Source organism: Filicampus tigris, chromosome 8 (assembly GCF_054856515.1).
Source record: "Filicampus tigris isolate MCC_2025a chromosome 8, RoL_Ftig_1.0, whole genome shotgun sequence".
NCBI classification, from domain to species: Eukaryota; Metazoa; Chordata; class Actinopteri; order Syngnathiformes; family Syngnathidae; genus Filicampus; species Filicampus tigris.
The window spans coordinates 1820676-1840206 of NC_141224.1; the positions used below are offsets into that span (position 1 = coordinate 1820676).

At 44.8% G+C, this 19531-nt stretch overlaps 3 protein-coding genes across 6 annotated transcripts in view; 2 read left to right on the plus strand and 1 right to left on the minus strand.

Annotated features, from left to right (window-relative positions):
• The window catches only part of LOC147142953 (uncharacterized), a 6660-nt gene extending 5932 nt beyond the window's left edge, over nt 1-728 (minus strand). Inside the window, exon 1 of the mRNA XM_086037056.1 lies at nt 604-728. The gene's annotated coding sequence lies outside the window, so the exon portion shown is untranslated. The remainder of the gene's footprint in view (nt 1-603) is intronic.
• LOC147142952 (uncharacterized) overlaps nt 1-9610 on the plus strand; it is a 17664-nt gene extending 8054 nt beyond the window's left edge. For all 4 annotated transcript variants that reach the window (XM_086037051.1, XM_086037052.1, XM_086037049.1 and 1 more), the window contains 3 exons: nt 630-754; nt 2691-2767; nt 3404-9610. In XM_086037051.1, coding sequence (XP_085893177.1) covers nt 630-754; nt 2691-2767; nt 3404-8160 — 4959 coding nt within the window. In that variant the 3' untranslated portion in view covers nt 8161-9610. The remainder of the gene's footprint in view (nt 1-629; nt 755-2690; nt 2768-3403) is intronic.
• Nucleotides 9611-13792: 4182 nt separating this feature from the next.
• Nucleotides 13793-19249, plus strand: LOC147142954 (cell adhesion molecule CEACAM6-like). Its single transcript, XM_086037764.1, has 5 exons — nt 13793-13943; nt 14015-14323; nt 16313-16591; nt 16661-16930; nt 18213-19249. The coding sequence occupies exons 1-5, from the start codon at nt 13793-13795 to the stop codon at nt 18293-18295; spliced, it is 1092 nt and encodes a 363-aa protein (XP_085893890.1). The 3' UTR covers nt 18296-19249.
• The last annotated feature ends 282 nt before the right edge of the window (nt 19250-19531 follow it).

Consider the following 19531-nt stretch of genomic DNA (forward strand, 5'->3'; position numbering starts at 1 on the left):
TCAAACGTAACATAAAGCAAACACGCTTGTATATTTACAACCACACAACTTTGCCTAATGCTAACACACAATGCAAAATGCACTAGATGGGCTAACAAATGGTAGCGCTGTGTTATTAAAAGCACTGGATATTTGAACACAAAAGGTGCATCGACAAACTCATCCATGATGTAGATTAACGACACCCCTTGCGATATTGATCCTTGTAGATTACAGATAACAATAGCACACAATTGACCACCTCACGAAATATTACAACAATATGACCTAAGAAACAATCTAAGTATTCATTTGAATGCCAATTTTCTTCTGACTGCAAATTTGTACGACCGTCTTATTCAGTCGCTAAGATCGCTGGACTTGCTTCAGTGTGTTTGAATACTGGACCAGAAAAACGCACCCACGTGCAATCGGTTGCTATTTTTATACTTCCACTGCCCTATTGTGAGGATTAGTGAGTCATTCCCAGCTGTCCTCTTCCTCTTCAGGAAGCCCAACCAACAATTGAATAATACACGCCGACTGCTCAATGTCTGACCAGCAGGAATCCGAATCCGAGGATGCGATCGTCGAAACCAAGCACGGCCACTTTTGCCATCTAACCTTGTCGCTTGTTGTCTTGCGCGCAGGAGTGCTGGGAGGGCCTGGAGAAGGAGAAGCAGCATCTGGGCCAGCAGCTTGATCGTCTGGTGCAGGAGAACCGAGGCTTGCTCCAGCAGAAGATGTCGCTGGGCCTGGAGGTCGTCACCTACAGGTAGACCAAAAAAAAAAAAAAAAAAATCGATCAATAAAAATCCTCCAAATACTGCAGAGGAGCTCACGTGAAACACAATCAACAATCCACTGGTTGGGAAAACGATAAAGTCAACACAACTCATTTCGGCTACGTCTTTTTGAGCTGTGAAATTAAAGTCAAATCACCGTCAATGTTAGCATCAAACCCTGCGGCTTCTGCTGGAAAACAACTTCTGAACTTTATTTGGGGTTAATCAAAGGCACATTGAATGGTGGCCCGTGTGCGCCGACTCCCGTTTAACATGAATTGAAATGTGATTGGTTCATTCTGAACACAGCCACACAAGAGGGTGTTCACACTTGTGCAAGCACTTTATACATTTGTTTACCTTTCTTTCCCGTCATGAAAAGATGACAAAAAACTTTCAACTGAGTTACACATGTTAAAGGTCACATTAATGCTGGAATATGTCTCGTCTTTTAATATCATGAATAGCTGGCATTTGACCAGGGGTGTGTAGACTTTTTCTATCCACTTTACGACTGACTGGTAAGCAGGCCGGGGGTGTACCCTGCTCTCACAAGAAAGTCAACTTTGATGGCGCTCATCAACAATATAATAAATCAACTGGCTCACTTTTAGCAGTGGGGACTTTCACTTGCCTTGCTCCCTGCAATAGATTTGGCACATGACTCATGCCCAAGCGTGTGATCAAGTGTGATCGAGTCACTGCAGTCCAAATTGGATCTCCTCGAGCCAAATCACATTCGAGGCTGCAGCTGTTTGGGCTCCAAAAGGTCACGTCCTTGCAGCAGCAGCCTGAGTTGTCCTGCTGGAGCCTCTGACCTCAGTCCATTGTGGAGCACGAAAATGCTGCCCCCTGCCCCCCGCCCCCCCTCCTCAAAATGCCCCGCCACATCAGGAAAGCCCCGAATACACCATCCGAACAGACCCTCAACCGCCCACCCCGCCCCAGCATGTATTGACCCACGCTGCTCATACATTTATGAGCTGTGGGATTGCAGGATAACAGCAGGGAGGGGACACATGACATGTAATGCGATTAGCTATCAATACACCCATGTGACTCAATCATCAGACCTTTTGCCTCCTTTAAGAGTAAGATCCCGATTGAGCTGGCACACACCCTCAAAAAAAAAAACAAAAAAAAAAACAAAAAAACAAAGAGAAGAAAATCAAACAAGGGCACAAAGTGTAACATCGTGCAAACAGGATCAAAGCATGACAAAATAAAAAATGAAAGAAAAAAAATCTGAGCAATGTAATGTAAATGTGTGCCTTGATTGAAAATCATCGTTCCTCCTTTCGGCGAATGGTAAGGCCGCTAACCTGTTCCAACCTAAAAGTAATACGTTTTTTAAATTAAAAAAAAAAAAAAATAGCACAGTGTAATATTGTACTTAATGTAAACAGAGTATGACATAATTAAACAGAATATCAAGAATGAAACCGTTTTTCGTCACATCAGTATAATACAGATACAATCCCGACATAGATGGAGACGCAAGGAACGTCACAACTCCTCAGCACTGATATCAGTTGTTCTTTCTAGAGGATAAAGAATATTTGCTTGTGAGTATTGTAACAGCATATTACTTGTCTGCATGTTACATACACAAAGTCGGGTCGCTTGTATCTCAAGGCACCAGCGTGCATCCATTTAATTAGTGAGTTTATAAAACGTATATTTTTTTAAAATAAATATACATTATTCTACCACAGTTACTCATGCGCACCCTTTTAGAGGGGTTGCATCCACCGCAGTTTGGGAATCCCTGCAAACGACGATGGCCAGCTTGTCAATTAGTGCCGCATGGCCTGCTAATAATATCAGTGGCCCTTGTGTGTGCGTGTGTGTGCGTGTTACCATAACAACGACTGCACTCTCATGTTTCCTTCCTCCTACCATCTTCTTCTTTTGCTGTCTTTGCAGAGCTCTGCTGGACGGTGAGAGCCTGCGGCGAGATGATGTCGCTCTTGTGAAAAAGTCCAGAAACATTACCGTGAAAGGTAAAAATGCCAGGACGTTATCGCCTGCATGACTACGGCGGTCGCTCAGTGGGTTTTGTTTTCATAAAATGAACACTGAAAAGCAAGACTATGTTCTTGTTTTTTAATGTATTGTTTTTATTTTATTCACAACATTTTTTCTGGTCTCGCTGATTGGCTGGGACAAATCACGTGATTGTCTTTTAGTACGGCGTCCATTTTGACTTCATTATTTGGTACCTTTAATTAATTAAAGTGCTCTGTAAAGGCCTACTTTGACAATTAAATCACTCGTCTTGAGGCCTCTAATGCAAAACAGTCACTCACAATATATCAGTTGAACTAATAACCCTTCACGTTGAGCTCCTCCATTTTATAATGATTTTATTCAAATTGGGGGGGGTTGAAGTGGGGGTTGGTCGTAATCCAAGAAGCAGCAGCAGAGAAAGCGCCACATGGCCTCTTGCCTTTTACCGTAAGAAAGGAAATGGCGATCGATAGTGTCCATTAGCGTGGGGGCTCCGTGGAGGAGGTGGCTTTTAACGATGGTTTCTTTCCATGGAGCTGAACCAGACAGCATGTGAGGCAATTACATCTTAGTTGTAAGAAGGTCATGTTTTTACTACAGAAACATTGACTGCATCTTCTTCCCCATAGACACGCCTGTGAAGCCTCTACGAGGGAATTGCCAACTACCTGTTCGCTGTAACACCCTCACGTCAGTCTGGAGACCACCGATAACTTCAACAACCCCGTTGAGGAGCAAGCCCGCAACTGTCAGCCAAGCTCGCAAGGATGAAGAAACAACAACGATGAGGGCCAAACAAGAAAGTTCTTATCCCAAAATACTGCATAATGGAGCCGTGGAAAAGTTCCGAGCACAGGAAGTGGACGAGAAAGTGACATATGCAGAGCCTCTGTCTTCTCCCGGTGAGGAGGAGCATGAGGAACGTCCTGCTGAAAGTGTAGAAGAGGAATATGGTGGGAAAAGCCAAGATGAAGCGTCTGTCGGCTTTCAGCTCCGGTCAGGATCGCCCAAAGGTGAAGGCCTAGGGTCAAGGATCATAGAAGAGAAGAATGAGATCAGTCACCGCCGATCAAGCACCCCGGAACTTACATCAGACCTTCTGGGAGTGACAGAGAAGACCTTCAGTTCCACAGCTGGACGCAATCACAAACAGTCACCGCGTGTTCTGTTGGAGGAAAAAACAACTGTCGACTTTGAGCTCCGGTCAGAAGCGCCACCACTCACTAAGGAGATCATTCAGCACCAAGCCAGCACCCAGGAGCTGTCACGGGACATTCTGGGAATGCCAGAGGAGACCATCAGTTCCTCGGCCGTATGCAAACAGAAACAGTCGCCTTGTGTTCCAGTGGAGGAAAAAACACCTGCCGGCCTTCAGCTCCAGTCAGAAGCTCAACCTCTCATGAAAGAGATCCCTCAGCACCAATCAAGCAACGAAAAACCGAAAACAGAACTTCTGGCAATGACAGAGGAGATTTTCAGTTCTTCTGCAATTGCTGCGGTTGAGGCATGCATGGAGGAAGATGAGCAGGAGCAAACGTCAAGTTCTGGAACGGAAGCAGCACCAGAAACCACCCTGGAATCCAAGACCAGCAGTCCATCTTCCCAAAGTGAGCTCCACCCTATGGACGTGACTGACATCAGACGGGAAATAAGCTACTCCACCTTAGGAACGACAGTGACAGAAGCAATGGACATGTTGTATCCGGATGGAGAAGAGATGGACACGTGGGACAGCGTGATAGAAAAGAAGATCCATGTTGAGTCAAGTGAACCTGAACCAGAAGCAGAAAGACAGTATGCAGAACCGGAGGAGGACATCTCAACAAGAAGGTCCGAGCCAAGTCGAGAAGAAATAAAGAAGCAAGATGATCAGATTTGGCTACAACATTACCCACATTCTGATGATAAAGATGTAAACGAAGAGGACGAGGACTCCCAAAATGTCTCGGTGTCATGGCGAACAGAGCTGGAGAGTGACAGCTATGCTCAAGAGAACACACTGGCTGACACGCGTCCACTCATCCGGTACACCAGCGATGAGACGGACGCCAACACACAAGCGACGCATGTGGACGAGAGTGAGTCCAGTGATGGTGAGCACGACGGAAAGTCCGCAGAGGCGGGCGAACCCGCCTGGAATGAAAGCAAGGCCAAGAACTTTGGTACCATGGAGGATCTTTGTGAGGAAGTAGCTGAAGAGATGGTAGGATATGACCTAGAATATTCTCAGAAAGCTTCTGGAATAGAAAAATCAACCCCGAAAGTCAGTGAGGACCATTTGGTTGAAGACGTACCTGCATATGTAGATGATGTGGAGCTCGAGACGGACCGACTCGTGGAGCAGGAATTGGAGAACCTCTCCACAGACAGCTACGCTTCCCACTTTGCTGAAGAGGTGACCAATGAGAGACAAGCAGTCCTTCATGAGGATGAGGAGGAGTTTCATGGAAAAATGACCATGGAACAGGAAGCCATTACGGAATCTGACATTCAAGTCACACACAGCCTGGACCTTGGGGATTCCATGCAGCCTCAGAAGTGGCAGGAGGTGGAAGAGGAGGAGGTCCAGGGTGGAATGATGACAAAGGATCAAGAGTCAACCCCACAATCTGATGTCCGAGTGGAAAGCAAGTTGGAGATTAGGGATTCTGTTCAGCCTCAGACGTTGGAGGAGGTGGAAGAGGTGGAGCTCCAGGATGGAATGATGAAGATGGGAGAAGACGTCAGCAAGGAAACTGAACTCAAAGTGGAATGTGACTTCTTTGGGGGTTCTGTGCAGCCTCGGTTGGACTCGCCAAAAGATGATGCCAAGGAAAAGATGGAAGAGCAGGAGACCCAAGATCGAATAATGACCACGGAACAAGAAGTCATCATGGAATCTGAAGTCCAAGTGGAACATAACCAGGACATTAGGGATTTGGTCCCGCCTCAGGTGAATACTATAGATGATGAAGAGAAGATCCAGGACAAAATGATGACCATGGAACATGAAGAGGCTGGCAAAGGGAAGTTGCCATTCTGCATTGACCCTGATGTCCAAGTAGAAGATGATCTGGACCTGGAGGACTTGATCCTGCCTCAGTTGGACACTCCCGATGATGAGAAGAGAAAAGAGATGGAAGAGAAGGAGGTCCAAGATGAAATATTTAAACAAGACGAAGAACAGAAAGTGTACTTGCTCTCCTGCACAGACTCTAATGTCAGAATTAAAAGCAATCTGGACTTTGTACCGCCTCAGTCAGAGTCTTCGGGTGAAGAGAAAGTCCAGGTCGAAATAATGGAAGAAGAAGAAGAAGGAGCTGATAAAGTCAACTCGCCATCCTACATGGAATCTGATGTCCAAGTGGAAAGCAATCTGGACTTGGTACCGCCCGAGTCAGAGTCTCCGCATGATGGAGAGAAAGTTGAAATATTGACTATGGAACAAGAAGAGGCTGACGAAGTGAACTCGCCATCCTACATGGACCCTGATGTCCAAGTAGAAGGCAATCTAGACCTCGGGGATTTCATCCCGCCTCAGCTGGACTCACCGGATGACTATGTGGAGGAGGTCCAAGATGAAATATTGAAACAAGAGGAAGCACAGAAAGTGTACTTGCTGTCCTGCACAGACTCCGATGTCCAAATGGAAAGCAATCTGGACTTGGTACCGCCCGAGTCAGAGTCTCCACATGATGGAGAGAAAGTTGAAATATTGACTATGGAACAAGAAGAGGCTGACGAAGTGAACTCGCCATCCTACATGGACCCTGATGTCCAAGTAGAAGGCAATCTAGACCTCGGGGATTTCATCCCGCCTCAGCTGGACTCACCGGATGACTATGTGGAGGAGGTCCAAGATGAAATATTGAAACAAGAGGAAGCACAGAAAGTGTACTTGCTGTCCTGCACAGACTCCAATGTCCAAATGGAAAGCAATCTAGACGTGGTAACAACTGAGCCAGAGTCTTCGTGTGATGGAGAGAAAGTCCAGGTCGAAATAATGACCATGGAACAGGAAGAGGCTGACAAAGTGAAATCGCCATCCTACATGGATCCTGAAGTAGAAGGCAATCCAGACTTCAGTGATTTCAGCCCGCCTCAGTTGGACTCACCGGATGACTATGTGGAGGAGGTCCAAGATGAAATATTGAAACAAGAAGCACAGAACTTGTTGCAGCCTCAGCAAGACTCTCAAGATGACAGAGAGAAAGTCCAGGATGAAATCATGACCATGGAACAAGAAGAGGCTAACAAATTGAATGTGCCATCCTGCATGGATCCTGGTGTCCAAGAAGAAGACAATCTGGACCCGAGAGATTTCGTCCAGTCTCAAGTGGACTTTCCAGATGACTATGTGGAGGAGGTCCAAGATGAAATATTGAAACAAGAAGATGCCGTCATGGTAAACTTACCAGTTTGCATTGATCCTGATGAAGAGAAGGTGAGACAAGGTGTTCAAGATTCCTTTGAAGCTCCAGAGAGAAAGGAGGATGAGTTTGAGTTTGATGTTTCCACGGTGATGCATGCTGATGAAACCTTTAGTGAGTTCCTTAGTGGGCCTGACTTTGAAGAAGAAGAAGAAGAAGAAGAAGACAAGCTTCTGGATCAGCCAAAGTGTGAATCTCAAAACCAAAAAGGTCTCCTCCAGCAATATACTTCCTCCGCGGTCGAAGATACTGCCGGCCAGCCGGCAGATGAATGGAACGTCCTGGAGAACACTGGTGACAAGGTCGACACCAGACATCCCAAAGATGAAGAAGAGTCTGTTGTGAGTCATCTTCATGAGGAAGTAGGTGATGGTGAGAGTGCCGCCACATTTGGCGAGAAACCTGTTGAGATCTCCCCGAAGACTGCACTCAAAGAATCGGTCATCTTCGCCGTGAAGGACTCCTCTTTAGGATTCCACAAAGGCAAACAGAACATTTGGGCTGCCCATTCAACAGACAAATGGAATGTCCCGGAGAACGCCAGCAAGGACGTTGACGTCGGACATCCAAAGCATGAAGAATCTGTTGTGACTCATCTTCATGAGGAAGCAGGCGAGAGCGCCCCCACATTTGACGAGAAACCTGTTGCAATCTCCCCAGAGACTGCACCTGAGGAAAACATCTTTGCTGTGAAGGACTCCTTGTCCGAATTCCACAAAACCAATGGCAAAGACAAACGGGACTTCTGGACGTCGTCCATGGAAGTGGCTGCCGCTTATGGATCAGACGACATCTCCACGGTAATGCCAGGGATTGGCGACGTGGACTTTGGTGGCCAGCTGGACTGGGGGAAGGCCGTCAATGGGAGTCCTGCTCACGGTTGCGCCCCTAAGAAGGAGGAGCACGTGACGGGGGTCTCAGTGCATTCTGAGGAATCGGAAGTTGAGGGAGGATCCTGGTCATCTGGGGATGAATAATCCGGCTCACAAGAACCCGGGTGTTTTTGAAAGCGTGTCACAGTTGTCTGGATTGCCTCCTCACCCATCAGGTTTGAAATCAAAACTCCAGGCCACTGTGTTGTTACCTTAATATTTCTGAAAACGTGTCTGTGAGTGAGGCCTTCAGAATTTTGCACAATACAGTTCATTTACATAATACCATCCCCCTCACAGTGAAAACAGTGAATCCCTGCTATATTGCAGACCTTTTTTTTTGGTGGATTTTTACAGTATACAGAGAAGTCCGAATTTAGGGTTGCATGCCTTCAGTGTAGTGCCATGTTGTGCACAACATGCTGGTCAACACTTAGGTCAACAGAGAGAGATACAGCGTAATTAACAGAGAAGGTCCCCAATTAATTACCAATAATAGTTGATATAATAGCTCAGAAAAGAGAGAATACATGCCTGTGAAAATTGATGGAGCTGTGTGTGTGTTGCAGCTTTATGTGTGTTAAAATAACAGTTTGAAAATTTACAATTACTGTAGCATCTATGCTAATACTCATTAGCCCATCCTATGGTGTTCCTCATTTTATGGTAGCGTTAAGCTAGCAGACTTTCATCAGATGAAATTAAATGGTTTGGTTGAATATTTTTCTGTTTAAATATTCGTGTGATCCTTTTTTTGTTTTATGTGCAATTTCTGCAGATTATTTTACAGTAATCTTCAACTTTGGATCTTATTTGAAGTACTGTGCAAGCGAGAAAGTCTGATTCTTTATCTTTTCAAAGTGATATAAGATTCTTCCATTTCTTGACAGCGAGAGTAAGAACAAGCGCTGAGGAAAACTTTAGAAAGCGTGATTTTAATGAGTTGGAGTGTTTTTCAACAAGTTTAAACATGTTAAATGCCTGTGGGCGGGGTCAAAGTATATAAGCAATGTTTCACCTATTGTGGGTAGGTCTGGAAAAATAATTGCCTGAATAAACGGGGTTTCACTGAATAAAAGATCAAAGAGTTAAGAGTGCACTAAGAAAGAGGGCTAACGGTTAGTGGTTATAGCGCCACGTGTTGTTTGTGAATGTGTTCCATGGCTAAAATGAACACTTTTAAAAACATCCGCAAACTGGTCTTGCCTTGCCTCGCCACCACCACCAATGTGCCGATTTGATTTTATTCGTTCAAGTTGTTTGCTGGATGTTTGCGGCATCTCCTGTTTGCTCCCGTGCTAATCTTGGTCTTTCAGGCCCCGGAGTGGCAGGTGAACCATTGATCAGCGCTTATCGATCCAATTGAGCTGCTCACGTTTCACTTCCTGGTGGAGATCAATAGGAGCAGATCGCATTCATGACTGATTGATTGTCATGTAACAAAAGGCTCGTGCAGACGAGAAATGTTTGGTTTTTGACCAATAAATCTGTGTTGTTATTTATTTTATTTTGTTTTGCTTGATTGATTGAATCCAATAAACTTGGTGGCAAGATACTCTGCGTGTTTTTTTTTTTTTTTTGTCTTTAATAGTTTTCTAGTGCAACACATTTTATTGCGGCTTACCTCAGAGTTTAGCAGCAACTAACTGTCTAATTTTGTGCACAGTAAAACACATCGGTAGTTCCTTGGAGCAGACACATCCTCTCAATAAAATGTCCTTTTTAAAAAATTTTTTTACATGCAATACAATAACAATACAATAAAATACAATCCGACTGTTGTTTGTAAATGGAATTTTAGGTGGTCATTTTGGACAATGTTTAACCAGTTTTGAAAAGCAGTAATGTCAGTTGCAATACACCAAAAACTAGAATTCTTTTGAAGCGTCAGAAAGACAAAGGAACATTCCAGGAGGGCTAAAAGCTCCCAAAAAAAGCAAGCATTGTGTGACTCTGCCTATTTGACTTCCTACCGCCGAGCCCCAACCTAAAGACCACCAATACGCCCCCCTCATCCTCCTCTTCATCATCATTCATCATTAGTCCAGCAAACAATGGCAACTCACCTCCTCTTCCTCCTTACTGCATGCCGACATGTGCCCAGTAACAGGAAGGAAAAGGCCCAGTGAATGAATGGGTGACTTTCCCCCTTCAATGTTAACATGAATGTTTGGGTTTTTTTCATTTCATCCTTTCTATGTAACACTTCTGTTACCAGTCAACTGAATTAACCTCAAACAATATTTAAGAACACATATTTACAGAGTATGTGTTCCTGTATACAGGTCAACTTGTGGTGGGATTTAAATGGAAACACAGGCAAAGACTTGCCGACTGATGATATTAAAATACTGCACGGACACTTGGGCCAATCACAAAAAAAGCAGACAAAAACAAAAAACTTTCATTCAATCTAATAGCAAATCAGCACATGGTAACTTTAAAACTGATGCTATAAGCTAAAATGGCTGCCATGCTAATGATACATGGTATTTTTTTTTTATGGTAAATGTTCTTTCACTTGTATAGCGCTTTTCCACCTATTAAGGCACTCAAAGTGCTTCACACTGAGTTCGCCTTCCCCTACTGATGGCTTAGCATCAGGAGCAACTGGGGGTTCAGTATCTTGCTCAAGGACACTTTGGCATGGTCACAAGGGCCAGGGATCAAACCCACAACCTCTGGGTTGGGGAACAACCGCTCTACCACTGAGCCATGCCGTCCCAAAGGTTTAAAATTGTGTGCCGGCCTACGCAGGCTGACTAACACTTTGTGTTTTGAGCATAATGTTAGCATCACCCATACTTCCAGTCTTTATACACTACACTACTCACAAAGAAAGGTTAGGGTTGGATTAATTCTGAATTTTCATCCCAAAGCCCGACTTTTTGTGAGTAGAGCGCATGTTGTTAAACGTGTTCAAATGATCATTGCGAAGAGTTGGACGTCAGAAACAGCAAAATAAGATTGACATTCTGTTTTCACGGTTGCCTCCGAGGAAGTTACTCGAAGTTGCAGTGAGTGACCAATTATTTCATCATCATGCACGATGGTTTTAAAAATAGGCGAGGTTGCGCGGCGGCGGGCAATCAGCGTTTTGCTTGTGTTGGTGACAGCTGCACATGACTCTGCTGAGCCTCCGCAATGTTTATCCTCCATGACAAATGCTTCACTGCAACACTTGCTTGAATTCTTATTCTTTTTCCAGCGCTTCGTCATCATTACACGGAAGATACGAAACAGTACAAGACAAACGAAATAGCATAACACGTGAAAGCAATGAATGAAAACACAAATGACCCTATCAAGTAGACACCGGAAAACAGCAGAAAAGTGTCAGTCTCACGTCGGATCAAGAGACAAAGAATAGAAATGTGTCTTCAAACGGGGTTTGAAAAACGGACAGAGAGGGGGCTTGCCTAACATTTACTGGACGGTCATTCCAAAGGGAAGAACCAGCAACTGAAAAGGCTCGATCCCCTAGCTCTGAGGCTCCAGTGTTCCCGCCTGGTCCGCAGACCGGAGGCACGTACGGGAAGGTGCGGAGGAGCTCGGAGAAGTACGCCGGGGCGAGGCCATTTCGGGATTTGCAAACAAATAGAAGCATCTTAAAATGAACCCTAGTGAAGGGAGGCCACAATTGGTGTTCTGTGCTCCGTCTTCCGAGCTCCAGTTAGGAGGCGAGCAGCAGCATTTTTTATGAAACAACTGGAGACGTTTGAGAGAGGACTGGGCGAGGGCCAAATAAAGTGCATTCCAGCAATCTAGCCGAAATGTAACAAAGGCATGGATTACCGTTTCTAAGTGCTGTCATCAGCAGGAGGGGCTTTACTTTTAGACAGCTGTCCAAGATGAAAGAAGCTGGACCGAACAACAGCGCCGATTTGCCGGTCCAATTTAAGATCACTGCCCAAATTCTGACATACCTGCCATGTCCACAGGGAGGCAGTATAACACAAAGGATAAAGAATATATGCCTGTGAGTATTGTTATATTATCTGTCAATGTGTGTTGCTGTTCCTATTCAAATCATCGTCCATTGCTCGTGAAACCGCGACCATCAATGACCCATGCCACATACACACAGTGTAATGTTTGAAGTGCTGCCTTCCCAGGTGAAAATGCTTGCATTGTTTTTGCAGGTGCTGGCCTTTACACACTTTGGGCTTCCGCAAGTAGAAGCCGCCACCTGGTCATCGCGACAATAAAAGCTGGACTCGCCATTGGCCCAGCGGCATATGGGCTGATATGCGGGCTCCGTCATTTGCATTATTTTATCCGGAGAAAAAACATGACTTGATCCTTGGGATATTTTGAAAAACAAAATTGTCCCAAAATGTACAATATCCCATTCCAAACCATTTTCTTTCATTGCCGCTTCCGTGGCTTTACTGCATATGTTGAGGGAACGATTAACATGACGGATGGTCGCTTGAAGACGATAAACGCCTGTTCACGTCAGGTCAATGTGGATTTAGCATTGTGGCGCTTTGTTTGACTCAATGACAATCTTTGACCAGCTCGTGTTATTGATTTACTCATAGCTAAAGCCAAGCCATTGTGACGTACGTCTGGAAATTTCAATGAATATCCTTTACCTCACTGACTCATTTTTTTTTTTTTTACACACTTATGACATGTGAATCACACAAAGCAAACAGGTGAGGGAGACAAAGGCCTCCGGTGTGTTCTGACACATTACTGAGCTCCTCATATCTTGCTGTATTTGCTGATAGATTATCACACTTTGTCCTCTATGGATTTAAGACATAAAAGTTAGACAATAATTAAGCTCCTTTTACATGATCATAATCAAAACACCTGGCTCTACCACTTGAGTTAAGGCGTGTCCCCAAAAAACGTTTTCATATTTCGGTTGAGTTGTTGAATGCTTTAACTGTTTAAAAGTATAAGCCCATACGAAGCAACGCTCTTAATATTGTGTTCTGTTCAATATGTAGGTATGGTTCAGCAACTCGAATGCGGCTCAACTAAGTGAAACTTACAGTAACTGTAAGTGTAGGTGCAACTCAAACTCAAATAAGTGTGGAGTTGCCAAAGTGGAGTCCAAATTTTTGACTGGCAAGTACACTCAAAAGTACTTGAACGTACTCGAAAGCACGTTTGAACGGACTCGCAAATATGTTCACGCGGACCTGCGAGTACTTTTTTTGCAGTTGTTGTGATAGAACTCAATTATTGCGTCCATCCAATGTCCAGGTTTATTCAATTTTATGAGTAATTGGCAACTAGATGTTGGACACAATTTCGATATTACAATGAATGAAAACATGAGCGTCACAAATTGACATTATTACACCTTCTGACACATTTTGCGGTTAGGGTTTGGACAAAATACCAATATGACAATGTATCGTTTTCTACTGTGAAACAGTGTCGATACACACGTGTCATAAATTGATATTTTGGTTGTCTGATGGCCAAAGTAGGCACTTTTAATGACAAATTTGCTTTTCGGGGTTGGACAAAGTATTGATATCGCCACGAATGGCTTCCTGCGTGGTGTGACGCAAAATCGATACATAAGCGTCATCTATCGATATCATGCCCGCCAATGTCCAAATATTTCAACAATAACAAGGAGCTTCGGATTCGATCTGCACAGAACAAAGTCTTGCTGAATAAACGGCAACCCCAGGCCCCCTTCAGTCTAGCTAAACATACCCGTTGTCATCATTTGTCACGTGGAGAACTTCACCCAAGATGGCAAACAAAGATGGAACACAGAAGCCCCCTGAGCCAGATAAGAACCAGCATGTTTGACGAGATGGGGGTGGACATATATAACCGTCGCAGGAAAGAGGTGGTAGTCGGACACCTCAAAATGGAGAGAAAACTGGCTGCTCTGCTGCTGCTTTCGATGCAAGGTGACGCTCAAGTGATGATTGCCAAGTGGTTCAGGTTTAGCATTCGTGTTCTTCTTCTGCACCCCCACCAGGAATTCTGTCGTCGGGCGGCGTGCAGGTCCGACCGTCCTCCAACCCGGCCACGGTGGGGGACACCCTGACGCTCTCGCTCTGGCCGGCCGCCGATGTGAGGGGCGGCAGCTGGGCGCTGGGCGACTCCCTCATCCTCACCTGGCGCGGGGACCAGCAGGCGGTTTTCCCCAACCACAGCGGCAGGGCGGCGGTGGACTTCCGCACGGCCGCCCTCACCCTCAGGTCGCTCACCCTGGAGGACTCGGGAGTGTACGCGCTGCAGAGCAGCCATCCCCCGCTAAGGGCCAACGCCACCGTTACGGTTCTGGGTGAGGATGTTGACGCTTTTCATGAAGCCGTATCGGGGATCTGCTGACACAATTGTCATTGTAGACGTCCGAATGGCTTCTCAGTAAGTGGAAAACTGTCTCGTTCCATCTCAAAGTAATCCCTTATAAAACTACAGAGGTGCCTCGAGATACCAGCGACCCGACTTGCGGCTTTCTCGAGATACGAGCACTTTTTGCTTTGACTTGCAAGCGAAAATTTGAGACACAAGCACTGCACGGAGGCGGTAAATCCAGCTCACTTCACAACAAGCAGCATGGCATATAACCAAACCAGAAAACTTTGCCATTAAGTCACTTTAGCATTAAGTCTGCTAGCTTAATGCTAACATTTGTGGCACTTTTTAAGTTCTTTAAACACACTTCAAAATACAAGATTTAATAAACTGAGAGAGCAAGAGCAATGGATAATACGAAAATATTGGACAAACAGTGTAACGGTGTACCAAATCCTCTGTGTTTACAGTATACTAATAGCCCCCCACCCCGCCGCAACCAACAAACTTATCTCAAACTATACAATACATCAATAATCACGTCCGAAGATGTACATTATAAAATGATCTGTCAAATACAGTTTTATTCTTTACATTTTATGTAATTAGGTCATCATTTTCTGGTTTTATAAATTAGACTATCATAGAGTGCAATTTCATTATATTAAAAAAAAAAAAGTGTTTTTTATGGTAAGCTGGAAGGACTTAATGGCATTCCCATACATTTCAATGGTGAAGGATGATTTGAGATACGAGTGTTTTGACTTACGGGCGTGTTGAGGCAGCAACTTCAACTTCTATCACTGAATTTAACTTTCTCAAAGCTTTTGAATGCACATATCCAGCCGTTCAGTGTTTCAATCCTTCTGGCGCTTTTCTCCAACAAGGAGCTGATTGGCCAAACCGACAGTGGCTATTTGATCCAGGATGTTTCAAATAAAGTATATGCGTCAACAGTATCTCTCACCATTTAACGTGTCGCTTTCATGTCAAGCCTTTACAGAGCAACAGCTTTCTGTTGCTGTAATGACAAAAGACCGTCCCAAAGCAATATTGACATAAGACATTCATGTGATGCAGTATTTGGAGTGACGAAGATGAGACAAGACGCGTTTTTTTTTCATTATAGCTTTTGTGTGTGTGCGTGCGTTTGGGCACGTGTGTTTTGGCTTTCCGATCATGTGAGACTTTCTGTCGCCAGGCATAATGGCATCAGCTCCCGTCCAACTTGCCCTGTGTCGTTACGCTCTATTTGGAGCAACGCCTTCATCGTCGTAATCATCATCATGAGCTTTAAGCAAGTGTTGATGCTTTTTTTTTTTTTTTTTCTCATATGAAATATCTATAAAAGGTTTTTTTGTTGCAACAACAATTTTCAACCAAATAACTGACGTCACGAGAAATGATTGATTTCAATGTAACTGTTGATAAAACTTGAATCGAGTTGAATTTCTGCTATTGCTGAGGGCCCCTGCTGGCCCCGCCCCCCGCACGCCCCCGATGTCAGTTAAGCTTCGTGTGAGACCTCATTTGAGAAAATGAAGAGGCGCCACTTTTTATGCCAGGCGCAGGTACGCTTCTCTACGCAAATCCCACCCTTCATGTTTGATAGGCGCTTTTCCTTCAAACAATAAGACAGCGTACAACAGAGGTGTGCATTTTACTCAATTTTGCAGGTCGGTCATTCGTCAATCCGTCATTTTTCTTGAACTGAATTGTAATCATCAGACCGTCAGTCGGTCAGGAGTTTGTCAGTCTGTCAGTTGTTCCCCCCCAAAAAATGTCAGAAAAATGGGCGTCCGACCAATGACAGACCGTCACTGGCAGACACGCGTTAGCGACGATGACACTGACGGTTGAAAACCCATTCCGTCATTCGTCGGTCCATCATTTTTAAAGGGCCTCCCATCATTTGTCAATGGTCGACATATTACGAATGAAAATCTCCGGCGGTGTACGTTTGTGTCCTGCCCAGAGCCGGTTTCAAACGTGACGCTGTCGGCCAACCAAAGCCACCCGCCGGAGTGGTCGGCAGCGGCGCTCACGTGCTCTGTCTCCTCGGGATCCTCGCCGTCCTTCCGTTGGCTCAACGGCAGCTCGGAGGTGACGGCCCACCACAGGGTGGCGCTCTCCCACGGAAACGCCACTCTGGCCGTCCGCAACGTGAGCCGCTACGACGGCGGCCCCTTCAGGTGCTTGGCGTTCAACCCCGTCAGCAACGGCACCAGCGACCCGTTCACCTTCGCCGTCATCTGTGAGCGCGACCGTTCAAACGCGAGCGTTCAATTCCGACGGCTTTGAAATGCTCCCTCTCCCTCCCCAGACGGCCCGGACAACATGGCGCTGACGGTCAACGAGCAGCACGCCGCCGCTTCCTTTGCGAGCGGAAGCAACCTGACCGCGCGCTGCTCGGCCCAGTCCGGCCCGCCGGCTCTGTTTGGCTGGGCTTTCGGGGGCCGCTTTCTAAACGCCACGGGCCCTTCGTTGGGGCTTGTCCGCGTCAACCAGGACCACAGCGGACCTTATTCTTGTCTGGCCTTCAACAATGAGACCAACAGGAGCAGCAGCATCACCATAGACATCCTCATAACTAGTGAGTAGCCACTTGTACAAGATACTAGTGGGAGGAGTGCTCCCTCTAGTGGTACACGACAGGATCACTGAATTAAATGATCGAACTGTGCACATTATGTTACAGTGGCTTACACTAATATTTTATATGCTTTTTGGGAATACTATTTATACGCTTTTCAAGAATTGAACTACCACTTAAGGCCTGTGTGCTCATTTATTTTAATGGTAGTAAGAAGTTCAGAACACTAGTAGCAAAGACTTACCAGTGTCTTACTAGTAACCATCATTCCACGAGTGCCTTCCACTAAATTGTGACTTTTCTGCTCACTAGTAGTAATTAGTGGGACAGCTACATGTTAATAGTGAAGCAAACCCAGGCACTATTTAGCATCTCACCGTGTTCCAAATTACACTGGTCAACAGCAGATTTTAATCAGAGATGGCTTTGTGTCCATAAATGTATTTCTGATGCTGATTTAAAAAAAAAACAAAAACTCCTTTTTTTGTTGCACATCAGGTTTTTAAGATATTTTTATTCTTTACTTTTAAGTTTGACCTCTAAAAGCTTGCGCAATGCGGCTTCCCCATGCGCTGTAATTCATAGCTGTGAGGTTTGAGAAAAAAAAAAATCCACCTTATTATGTTATTATTATGAAAACCTGATGGAAAAAACAAGGGCAGATTCTGAATAAGCGCAAAAAAAAAAAAAAAAATCTGGAAAAGATTACTTGGATCTCCGATTAAAAAATGTCAGTAAAAAGTCGCTGAGCAGTGTTGTTGTATTTCAGCAAATACAACCTCCTAAATTTGGAATGGTGCATTTGAACAAAAAATATGCTTTTAATACTGTTATCATTGGGAATTTTGTTTAAAACATTTGTTTAAAACATTCCTCTAACAGCTGTTGACCTGAGAATTATGCTGAGTGCCAATTACATACAAAGCCTAGTTTATGAAAATCACAGAAAAACATCATTTGCATAATGATTTGGAACGCGATGTATGCGCTACTAGTGCAAGTAATAACTGTTGTTCTAATACTAGTCGAAAAGTAGTAGCAGGAGTAGTAGATTTGTAGAAGTAGTACTTTGTACAAGAGTGACAGTAGTAGTATATTTGCAGTCATATTAGTAATAGCAGTAGTAGTCATATGAATAGTAGTAGATTATCTGTCGTAGTAGTAGTAACAGCAATGGTATTAGTAGTAGAAATCGTATCAAGAGGAGTCGTGGCAGTCTTAGAAGTAGCATCTCATCGACTGTAAATGTTGCTAGCGACGGGTGCTTTGTGTCTGTGTCCAGATTCGCAGACGTCGTCACTGAAGCCGCGCGTGTGGTTGCTTCCCGTGATGCCGTGGCTCGCATTCCTCCAGTCCAACGTGTGACGTCGTCGCCAGTGACAAAAACGTAACGACGGAGGGGTCGCATTGGAAAAGCTTTGCCCGAATATTCCCGCAACAGACCCATCATCGCCGACTCAACCTCCACAGACATTCCCAAACGATCACGCAGAAAGCGTCCATTACGGCTCTCTATTCTGCTGCCACATATGGTTGGGACACTTGAAAGGCGGCTTGTCCCAGGGTGTCAAGTGGCCGGCGACGACACGATATGAAATGAGCAGCACGGAGGTCAACACAACAATGACCGCTTGTCTGGTGGCAACACGCCCTGCGCGCATGTACAATATTTGTGCAATCAGAACACTATTTACTTTTTTTTTTCAAGGGGGTTGTAGAGATGAATATTTTGTCATTTTGCAGAAGAATCATTTAAAGTGCTTGGCTCCAATAAAAGCTGGAGGAATGAGATCTGGGTGATTTATTTGACAATGATTACTGCTTCAGGCTGATTGTTTTTACAGAATATTGTTGATTTCCGCAGATTTTGCCAAATGGGAAAAGAAAACTGTTAAATGAGTTCAATAATAAATCATGTACCTATATTAGCCCTTCTTGAGCTGTCACCTTGTCGTGGCGGAGCGGTTCCCGTGTTGTAGACAGACAATATAACTGTTCTCACAGTCATCTATTCTTTATCCTCTGCATAGAATGACTATATTAGTGTTGTACTGATGAGCTGAAAGGGGCTGGGCGCTTGGTTTTCTGGGGGGTTTTTTTTGCGCTGGCAGAGTCACTCAGGGCAAATTGGTCCTACGCGAGGGACCAGACCAGACAAAGCACGGCTCTTCAAAACTGGAGTTGCCCCCAGTGGGAGGTGCTAAGCAAGTGCGGGCATACTCCTTGCCTTTTGACTTTTAACGGAAAGATGTTTTCTCACAATAAAAGAATATATCCCCGTTTTTTAAATGATGCATCATTGCTTCCTTCGCGTATCTTCGCTGCCTTGCCAATGTGCGTTTCCTACAATGTCAATTCTGTGACAATGTTTGCTCATTGTATCATCCTGTTTGCCTTGGTTTCATATGATGTAACGTGCTCACGATAATAAAATATTTATCTGGGTGACTCAGGCTATTGAAAGTGTACAGCGAGTGCTTGGCGCCACCACAAACACGGCAAACAAGTGAGGGTGGATCAAGTGTAAACACCAAGCTGATTTGTTTCACTTTAAAAGAGCGCAAGAGGCCCCCATGGCCCGTATGTATGCCACTGATGTCA